This window comes from Glossina fuscipes, unplaced genomic scaffold, assembly GCF_014805625.2.
Source record: "Glossina fuscipes isolate IAEA_lab_2018 unplaced genomic scaffold, Yale_Gfus_2 0, whole genome shotgun sequence".
Taxonomy (NCBI): Eukaryota; Metazoa; Arthropoda; class Insecta; order Diptera; family Glossinidae; genus Glossina; species Glossina fuscipes.
Genome location: NW_023998414.1, coordinates 16805045 through 16816491, shown reverse-complemented (window position 1 = coordinate 16816491; position 11447 = coordinate 16805045). Strand labels below are relative to the sequence as shown.

The following is an 11447-nucleotide window of genomic DNA, read 5'->3' as shown; positions in this document are numbered from 1 at the left end:
TTTTTTTTTTTTTTTTTTTTTTTTTTTTTTTTTTTTTTTTTTTTTTTGTTCTGTATATATAGGAGCACATATGTATGTATGTTTATTTTGTTCACTTGGTTAAAGACTTTAACTTTCCACTACGGGATGGAAACCATTTTCGTCAGCCGTGTAAGTGACTTTATGGACTTTGCCGTCCAAATCGGTGAATTCATAAGAACCAGTTTTAACAACAGCTTGAACAGGACCATCTTCACCTTGTAGATCCTTCAATTGTCCGGTTTCGTCTTGCTTAGTGCCGTCACTTAATGCGAATCTTAAAGTAAAGCGAAAAGAAATCATCAGTTAGCATTAGAAGAAAACACAGGCAAGGATTTACTTAAGCCGTCAAGGTGAACAGCGCATGTATTTTATTGAAAATCATTTTATGATTATCGTTACTATTATATATATTATGGCTGTTTGCGATATGTATGTATATATATGTATGTATATATATATATATATATATATATGTATGTATATATATATATATATATATATTGTTGTTACTGCATACTTTTTTTCTGTTTCTCTTTCCTTCTCCCTCTCTCTCTCTCTCTCTCTTTCTCTTTCTCTCACCCTCTCACTCTCCCTCGCTACGGTTCTTTCTTTCTTTATCATCGTCTCTTTGACAACATCTCCATCGATTTCTCCATCACTACTCTTACCTGTAATTGTAGTTGCCTGTCCCATCATTGTTATTTTCATATTCGACAATTTGCACTTCTTGTTGGGGGGCAGGAGCGCTTGAGACCAACGCGACGAGGACGCATAAGGTGACAAATAATAATAATTTCATGGTTATTTTATTTTGTTTATCTTAATTTACGTGAAATGTTTTTAAATAATATTTTGATTCTTTATTAAATATTTATATATTTATTTATTTTTATTCTTTGCTTTTTTATCACACTTTTCTGCTTGTGACGACAACAACGATCGACTGATAGCTTCATTTGACAGTCAGTCGGCTTTTATATGGCAAACAAATTGCCGCTTTTTTGTGCTGAAGGGAAAAGCTAGTTTTTGATACATAGTTTTGCGCATCTCTTAATCACAACAGCAGCATCATAGAATTGCATTGCATTCGGCGTGCATCTAAAATGAGACATGCCATCCAGTGACTTACACCCAAAGAAAATGTCAACAACATTATTCTAAGATTTCATTATTCGTAAATCGAATTGAAACAAGTATATGGGCAATGAGCAGATAGACCTTCACCTTTAACCCTACAGATTTTTTATGATTTATTGACACTGGACCAATATAATATTTTGCATGCATTTAGCTGAATAATCGTTATATCAGCCTGTCAATTGATTAAAAGATTCATCATTTTTGTACTGGTGTCAATATTAAATTTTCTACAATAGATAGATTACAGTATAAACACACACAGAAACAGCAACACTAACAACTGACAACAGTAACAAAAACAATAACAAAAACAATAATAACAACAACAACAACAACAACAATTACTACATCATCTTTACATAGAAGAAGTTAATTCACAGTATACTAAAATATTTAAGTAGATATATGTATATACATGCATGCATGCATGTAAAGATGTAAAAACGTATATGCAAGTATATGGTTGGCTAGTACTTGTTATTATTATTTAAAGAAGATTCACTAAAGCAAAGCAAAGCAAAGCAAAAGCTCTTCAAAAAGTGAATTCATAAGATCGATGATGTATTTGTTAGCCTAGGTTGGTAACAGTAATAAAATAACATACCTTTCAACACATACAATCACATACGAATAAACACACGCGCGCGCACGCATATATATAAACATATATATATATATATATGTTTTTATGTATGTATAGACGTGTGTATGTAGATATATATTTATATATATATATATATGATGTAAAAATACCCATGCATGTGCACAGACAATACCATACAATGTCGTATTCATCAAAGGTCACAGTTCATACCATTTCAACACAAGACCAACACTCTTAACGTTCGAAGTGCACAACAAGAAGACAAAGACAAACATTTACCAGTAAAATTATTGCATATTATACATATACGACAATATGTATAAACGTGTGTATACATAAAAGCAACCCAAATAGTTTTTCAATGACATATTGACTGACCATTTAATTGCCACCAAAATCATCCATCAACCGGTTTTCATCTATGGCATCATTTGCGATAAATTTCTATTAATTACATTATCATATATTCTATAAATATATATTTTAGTTATCTATTTAAATAGCAGACAGGAAGTATTTGTGAACTTTACTTCCAAATTATGATTCATTTTTGCGTTTATTGCTTAGCCATAAGCTTTTAAAGAAAGTATAACAGAATTTAAATAAACTTTACTGCATGCAAATGTTTGTATCACTGTTTTCGTTTTTTTTTTTTTTTTTTTTTTTCAATGAAAATATCATAGTTAAGGAAGACGGTGTCTGGAATATGCAACATTTACTGAATTGCAGCATATTTGTGCTCATCACCCCTTTAAGGTGGCAAATAAGCATCGCACCGCATAGTTTCTTAAAATGTACTTACATATATTTTGCTCCCAAGTTTACAACTTTTCGTTTGCCTCCTACCCACACAAGGTTATTCTTTTCTTTCAACTCTATTCCGTAAACAAAAGCGTTGATTTGACCCCAGCCCTTTTCGCAACACATTTTTATTTATTTTTTTTTTTTTTTTGTTTAACTGACTTTTCATGATTTTCTACCCAAGAAGTATTTCTTTCGTAAAACTTTGCTCAGATACCGGACACATCATCGATAATCGCTTATTGACCATTTTATTGCGCTTGAACGCAACTTGATTCCTAAAGAAAACGCGGCTCGATGAATATACCGGAATAGAAAGAATAAAAGTGGATCAAATAATCAAGTACATAACGATGAAGAACAACAACAGAATCTTAGGCAAAAGAGGGTTTTTTTATGGAATTCAATAAACTAAATCTTAGATCCTTGCTTTGCTTATTCTTTAGTTAGGTCAATCATTTCCAGTGGCGATATAGAGAGCATAAACAGTTGTGATCTTCTCCTTAACACCGGGATACCGTTAAGAAAAATTATCACAAATTGAATGAGAGAAGAGAGGGTATAAAACTTGTCACCGAATTGTTAGAGGCATAGTAGTGCACCTAAAGTGATTAAAAGGCTTTTTTTTTTTTTTTTGTTGTCTTTTGCTTACTTTATTCGAAAGTTAGTAATTTGAAGTTTGTGTGGAAGGTGATTATGTTCGTGGACAAAAACCACTACAATCAAGAACAAAATAACTAATGGCTGCTACTAACAGACGCAAGTATTTCGAGAAATTGCAAGCGAAAAAACCAAACTCATTTACGTGCCGATGGATAAAGAAACGTTTTTCCAACATTTTCATATATTAAATTAAAGTTCATCACATTTATGCAAGACTGCAATAAAGGTCAACTTAAAGAAAGACTTAAAAAGCCAGTTGAGGAGAGATAATTAAAAAAAGATATTAGATATGTACACTAAGTCTTTTTTTTTTTTGTAAACTTTACACCTTAAACCACGACTGACAGAACTTTTAAACAAAAAAACAGTACATACATATGTATATATATTCAGTAGCCTTAAAGGGCAGAGACGTTCAGGTATTACTAAATATCGCCACGAACAAGCATAAATTATAAAATAAAAATAAAACAAACATGAGATTAATTTTCCAACACATTGTTACGCCTATGGGAAGTACTGTCGATAAAGCAATTTTTATCGTCACTCGTTCTTTCAATTTCCGATAGCTCACGCAAAATTAAATTATCACAAATTTATGTTAAAAAATTTTCCATTTTCCACTTGGTTTTCCCTTTTTTTCTTGCTCTTAATGCTTCCCAAGCGTAAGCTTAGAATACTTTTACTTTCACATGAAATGTCATTTGTTATAATTCAGGCCATTTGGGGTAAGGGCATGTTAAGTTTGTGTGGGTGACAGATAAGTAAATCTGCCCACCTCGCCATATAATGTTAATTTCAATCTACAGGTCGCAATTTTCGAGATATTTTAATAAAGTGCGCCACGCTAGTACGTCTGATCCAAAAATCAAAGCTACATAACATGGACTAATTTGGACCATTTCTATGATGACTTCATATATATGTAAAGTTTTATTTTGAAAAAGTCCAAAGAGGTGGCATGGGCGGTCCAAATTTGGAACAGTTGCCTTTTTGATCTTAAATTACTGTTATGGACCAATTTTTATTGCCACATGTTAAAAGTTGCACTTTTCTGCCCTACAAAAAATCAATTTTCGTCAAAATCTATGTATAGAGTAGGATCCAGAAAATAGAACAAGATGGTTCAAATGGATGAACCTTGTTGTCATATAAACTTCAGTTTTTCGTCGTATAAGAGGGGGTCCAAAAATTGCCCCAGCCGGTCAATCAACTTTTCATACAAATTCAGAATGCTGAAATCCGACTACTTAGCCACTTTTGCTAAGAAATTTTGAAAATTTCAATTTGTTTCCACATAGCGACTTTTCAGAATATGGTGTTAGAGGGGAAGTGGTCGAAAAAGTGAACCGATCCGAACTGTTTTCAGTAGCGTACATCTCTTGACACCAATGATTTATGAAGTAATAAAGAAAAGAAAAAACAATTTGTATAAAATTCAGTTTCACGTAAGGCACGAATCGAAAATAAAAGTCAATATATTATGTATTTATTATAAGCGAAATACCTTGAACACTTATTACTTGTATGATCTCGACCATGCCTACATTACATGATTTCCTAGGTTCTTGACAAACAAGTCTTTGGGATAATCTTAGTTCCATACCTCGCTAAATTTTTGGGAAAAGCGAAAAACAAACATTGTTCATGATACACAAAAAGTCAAGAAGTACGCAGTTCACATTTAATGAAGTGATGTCACGCAGCATTAAAAATTTCCTACATTGGCGGTATTTGAGAAGTGTGTAGACAGTCCTTAGGCAGCATCTGGACAGCGAGAATAATTTGACTACTGTCAAATTAAATTTTCAATTTTCTCTTCGTTAGCACACGTTTCCTACCAAGTCATCCTGCGCCGGTCTCTTGTAAATATGGTCACCTTAGAACTATGCCCATTTAGTTGCAGTCGAAATTTTTACACAAACATGCAGCTTGCGAGGAGTTTAATGTACAAAATATATTTATATTTATTATACCAAATATATTTAATAGATAGATGTGTATAGCTGTGTATGTATATAGATTACATAAAATATACATTATGTAGCGATTGTTCGCAGCTCAACAAATTTCCCTAATTGAACTGCTAATTAAGCGTGTAAGAACGTAGTGAAGTGATCGCTATAATTGGACGTAAGAATCGAGAATTTTATATATATATGTATATACTTTACATATATATACATATTCACACAATTTATATATATATATATATATACATATATATACATACATATCTATATACATATATATACATACATATCTATATACATTTTCTAGGACCGCTTTCCTGCTATGTTTGAACATGAAATGGAAGAAAGCAAACTGGACCCTGTGGTCACAACTGATATCGATCATGACGTGTTAAAGGAAATGTTAAAATTCTTTTACAGGGACAAAGCGCCTAATTTGGATAAAATGACCCTTGGTTCATTAACAGCTACTGATAGAGCAAAGTAGTTCAATGAAACTTTCTTTTACTTTCGGTAGACACCGCTACTGATACATTAATACTAGCTGACCTTGTCCTTCGTAGTGCCCAGCACATGAAGGCAAAAACCATAGCTTTCATTAAAACGCAAGTGAAGAACGATTAAGGAAACCTTACGCAAAAAGTACTCTCTTAGGTAGCATAGTTTTCCTTTGCAAGCTTTTGATGTTTTCTTCTGCGTTGTGCTTATTGCCATGCTTTGCGTATTTCATGTCTAGAACTACTTTCCAAATTCCTTCGGTTTTCATCAGTACAAAAAGTTTTCAAAATAAAAAGTGAAAGTTTGCCTAACGATAGCCTAAAATTTCTTATTTGTACAAAGGCTTTGAAAAGTCGACTAAGCTTTGATAATGAGAAAGTTAACGTAGTGTAGGTACAAGCTGTGGCTTAGCTGTTTCTCGAACAATGCTGATAGTCACTTTTCTTTACTTTTAATTGATTTAAGTCTAGCGTGTCTCCTGTCATGTACTGTGGAATAAGTACTTCTCCTCTAGGATAGGTTTGTTTTTTTATCGGCTGACAAACGGCGGCTGCACATTACTTAACCGTTTGGCCTTCAAAAACTCGATCCTCCTTGCGGCTGATTAACATATCGCGTCAGTTTTTATACTGCATGTTAGGTAAACTATCGCTAATCTGTAATTTTCTTTTATTGCATATCCGTCTTTAGATTTTTACACGTTCCCTTCGTGATCCAATCAGTGAGAATGGTTGCGTTTCCAACGCCGCGATACTTTCGCAATTAGATGTTTATGCGTCTAGATCATATACGGCCAAGCCAGCGTTTCTATAACGCCGTTGACGTGGCTGTTGAATAAAGGGAAGCAAAGGAAAAATTGAATTCAAAAAGTATAATAGAGATGAGCGAGAGTTAAATTTGGGCAAAAACCTTGAAAAAAACCACAATATCATAATATTCTTAAAGCAAAATGACCTTCACATCGAGGCAATAAAACACAAACTCGACCCTATTTCAACTAACATTCGGATTTTCTTCGCCCGTTTATCTAAATCCTCTAACAAATATTTAATATAAGGCAAAGCGATCTTCAGCGGAAACAGCATCGATAAATAGTCTGATCATTTTCATCTCTTTTTCACAGTACTTATGATAAATACTACTATATGGGCGATGCGATGCTTCGTTGACCTAGTGAGCGGGAGGAGTTGCGTATTTGGGCCCTTCCTTCAAGAAGCTGCAATAACACTCTAGTAAACCAACCAGATTTTGGAAAAGAGGCTTTACATGCATGAAATCCAAGGGATCCCTGTTTCAGACATCCTTTAAATTTCGCTCTCTATTTCCAGTCGCCCCTTAGGAAGTAACATTGACACGGTTTTTAGACATTAACTCTGATACTTTAATCATGAATTCACTTCAATAGCACATTAAGTAACTCTTTTGATCAAAATTCCGCGTTAAATCACGATATAGTGGCAGTCATAACGACATGATTGGACAAATATTGACACTATTAATGACGTAATTTACACATCGAGACGTATCGGTAGCAGAGACATCCAAGAATAAGGAGAATATTACGGATTTCGCTATGTTTTCCGCCACATACAGAAACAACTAAGTCACAGCTTGCACCTACACTACGTTAACTTTCTTATTATCGATGCTTAAAGCCCGTGAGCAAATACCTTTCTACTGTGTATTTAAGGAAATTTTTTCATTTAAATTTATTACTAGGTAACTAAGATTTTTCTAAGGTATTACCTTTTAGCAGACGAAAATCTGACTACTCTCCCTTAGTCTTATTCACCAAATGCTCAAATCTGTCGACTTCCATTGATGAGAAAGAACACAACACAAAAGAAAAGCAACGAGCAAAAGCTGCAAAAAGAACAGCTAAAGTATCCACCTAGAGTGATACCTTATATATAAAACTTCTCCCATGACCTTCCCTTAATCCTAACAAACGTTGACTCTTCACTTACGTTCTAATGAAAGCTAAAGTTTTTTACTTTCATGCGATGTGCACTATGAAGAACAGCTCGCATTATGGTTTCAGCGGCAGTTTCTACCTAAAGTTTAAGACGCAGAGCCTCGTTGAACATTACTGGAATTACATTATTACTGTAGCATACTACGAAAGAAGAAAGGGATCAATGTTTTAGAAGAAGTGAGGAAAGAAAATTTCATTGATCTTTTTACTTTATCAGCAGATGCTAGCGAAGCATGGATCGTTTTGTCTAAATTAGGCGCTTTGTGCGGGCAATTGATGTAACACGTCCTGTAACGCGTCCCGCTCGACATTAGTTATGACAACAACGCTATGTTTGCCTTCTTCCATTTCTTGTTGAAACATGGCAGTAAAGACGTCGCTACGAGGTTTTAAAAGAAAGAAAATGTTTAATAAAAGATCGCTTAGATATGAAATAATACCTTAACCTTAAACGATTCACTTACAACCTATCTTCCTGAATTCCAAAGTTGCTTCTGTTAAATTCGGGCATGTCAGTTGGTTGGATAGGACAAGTTTTCCACTAGCCGAGGGCGTCAAGCAACAGGATTCTAAATTTTAAATGAATGGCACTTATAGGCCCTAGGTTATGATAGACATTCTGACTATTGCTGCTGTAGACGGGGATGCTTAAGTTCTTTGCACTTTGCAGCGCAATCAAAGGAGGTAAACTTCATTTATGTAAAGACTTTAGAAATGCTGGTTGCTTTTCTCCTTCTAGAAAGGACGATTGCTTTTCTTTTGCTTTTACGCAAAATTTGATCAAAAATTCATTTCTAAATCGAGACCTTTACCAGTATCTTCAGTCCGACAAGTAAATACGTAACTATGACGTGTTTTCTGAAATATATTAAGCCTGATAAAAGATACTACTTCAGCTAATCCCACATTCAGAAGAGTACGAGTCCATAAAACCAAGAAAAACAGGAAAGACCTTGAAGGCTCCTGCGACTAAGACGGACAATTGCTGCGTTATGTCAACAGTTTCCGATCAAAGAAATAGCCAGAGACTACATATACGAGAAAATATCTTGGTAATAGTAAAGTAGATTTCCAGTTCTCACGGGTAGAACCAAGTTCCCTACATCAGTCTGACGGTCCTACGAGATCTAATCGTAACAATGACCGGTCCCGGTATTGTTTGATTTTGTAATGAAACTTTTTTATATATCAGAAACTAACTGTACCCGAAAAGGGACATATGCGCCTCTTTCTCTGTCTAGGTAAAGCTCTAAAGAACAGCATATCGCTATAAAAAATGTATCATGCGTATTGCAAGTAATATCCAATTATATACATTTATAGCAATAAAGTAGAACGCAAAAAAGAAGAAGAATCCACTTAAGATTATGGTCCTATAGGTCTCTGCAAAAGATAGAAAACTTACTTCTAATTCTGCTGTGGTACCATTCTTATGTCCGTACCCCGCTGCAGCTAATGTGAAAAACTCGTCCGACTATGTGAAGGACAGGGCAGAATATTTTCCTTCACACTCCAACAGTAAAATTCGGAGATTCGCAGATGATACCTGAAATCGTTTGGGAAAGCCTGGTTTGCTATTGGTCACGTGTGTGTTATGTTGTCTTATAGGAAACTTCTTGCTGAACATAAGCGATCCATTAATAACCTGGTGGAAGAGAATGAGTTATATTTAACTAAATGGTTTACTCCATTTCAAGAAGAGTTCAATTCATTAGTATAGGGTTTGGAAGAAAGATTCAATTTATTAGCGTATTTTCATAACGAATGGCTTTTTCCAAAGGTCACTTTAGATAATGGCGTTAGTCCAGCTAACACTCTTGAAACGATATTAGGAAAGAATTTGTTTTAAGGCCCGAAATATATTTGTATACATATAATAGATAATATGGATGGTCCGATGTTATGAAAATTAGCTAATATTAGGTATTGACTCGTTATCCTCTATCGATCACATCAGTAAACGGTTATGGGAGTCTGTGATAAACAGTAGGAGATTAGCCGAATTTTAGCAATTTTTACGTTTAATGATAAGGTTGCACTACCATGTTCCTCTACAGCTACAAAAGTGCTGTTGCAAATTGATTACTTGCATTATACTGGCGAGCTGGCCTTGCCATCGTCGCGTAATGTGTCCTTGCGTTAGTCGTAAGTTCAAAAGACCATTCGCCTGATTATCATTAAGCGACAATCGCAAAATAACGCTTGTGCTAATGGTTTAAGAACTTTCTTATTAAAACCATATCATATAAACTTTGAACATTAAGCGGAGGGAAAAATGGACCTATGTTGCAAACGAAATAAAAAACGGCAGAAGTATTTCTTTAGTCTGCATATAGTATAGCAGAGATCAACACTTTTTACACCTATCAGCAAAGGATTGAGGTTATGTCGAAATTTGTGTTCTCGCAACAGACAAACATATTAATTAGGAAAAGAGCCTATTCTTACTCGATAATCCCGTAGACTCTTTGAAAATGGGTGTGGGTATCCACAATGGGCAATGGAACTTGTATCTATAAAAAATATTGAGCTAAAGCTTGGCACAAATATTTACCAGAATTACCTAAAAATTCAAGTAAAAAATGGTTCGAATTTCTTAACTCACCTGACTACGAACAATAAATTTCTTCTTCAGTCTTTTCCTCGTCACGGAAAAATTTCCGAGGAAAAACGTCGCTTTTGTTGAGCAGAGTTGCCGTTAGGCTGAAGTTTTCAAAGGTATATATAATATTATCTTGTGGTATTTAGGAAATCAACAACCCAAAAATTTAATGAGGTGTGTAGAAAACATGCAATGTGAACACAGAGTTCTTTGTTTGACCCTTAGTAAAGTTGAGGTTAGATTTCATCTATAAAATTATCGTTTATTTATTTTTATCTGATTAAAGTGTTTTTTATTTTCCGTGTTATACGTCCGCTGCGACCTTTTTTTTTAATATAATTAAAATATTAATCGTCCCTCCCGTAGGATAGAACAGAACAGCGAACAGTAAATTCGGTAGTGTAAGAAGTAATGTAGTACAAATGCGAGAGTAAAAAGAGTGTAAAAGGCAGCAGGTTCATAATTTAGCTGCAAACGATTATATATCTTGATGACATTATCTAAAAAAAGAAAAGATTGCCACACATACCTAACCAAAGGGTGGAATGGCGAATAGGAGTGGCAACATTCGGATAGACAAACAGCATACGATCAGAAGATTATAAGACCGGACATGTCCACCATCGGCTATTCACTATGTTAATTTTGAATAGATGATCATTACATCTCGTGTCATTAAACGTCGGCATGTTAATAAGGCAAATAATGTCCCGTTTGAATCCGCGATTGGTAAACGTAGGGGCTTTACTTACTTGCGGAAATAACGAGTACAAGTGACGATCATTAAAATGAGATGATCTTGAAGATGCAATTTTATCGGCAGTGGTGTTGCCAAGAATACCCATGTAATATGTGTGTTCTTTTTTGTTCTTCTTCTTCTTCTTAGGCATTAGGGGAATCAACAGCAGATGATTCCTCGCTTTTAACAGAAAGACTAAGCGATTCAGCCTAAGCACGTGACCAAGAAACTTGCAAAAAATCCTTTCAAAAAATCTAAATTCTTTTCAGTCCTCCTTTCACGCATTTAGGGCACAACGCTCTAATGTTTCTACCAAGTTAAAGGCGATAGTTTCATTTTTTCGACGACGAGAATGTTTAGCAAAAAACATTACACAGGCGGCAGACAAACGTATATGCTTAAATTAATATTTTATGGGATGTCTGGCGCCT

The 11447-nt window shown here is 34.5% G+C and overlaps 1 protein-coding gene across 1 annotated transcript; it reads right to left on the bottom strand.

Annotated features, from left to right (window-relative positions):
* Positions 1-21: 21 nt before the first annotated feature.
* Positions 22-983, bottom strand: LOC119642248 (endocuticle structural glycoprotein SgAbd-5-like). The gene is made up of 2 exons (XM_038041318.1): positions 690-983; positions 22-295 (listed from the first exon to the last, which is right to left on the bottom strand). The coding sequence occupies exons 1-2, from the start codon at positions 818-820 to the stop codon at positions 109-111; spliced, it is 318 nt and encodes a 105-aa protein (XP_037897246.1). The 5' UTR covers positions 821-983; the 3' UTR covers positions 22-108.
* Positions 984-11447: the final 10464 nt, after the last annotated feature.

What these genes read in the sequence shown, in the direction of transcription:
- LOC119642248 (XM_038041318.1), bottom strand. Translation starts at nt 820, where the DNA reads ATGAAATTATTATTATTTGTCACCTTATGCGTCCTCGTCGCGTTGGTC. An exon ending in ACAGGCAACTACAATTACAG is followed by an intron (nt 296 to 689) that starts GTAAGAGTAGTG and finishes CTTTACTTTAAG; the next exon opens with ATTCGCATTAAGTGACGGCA.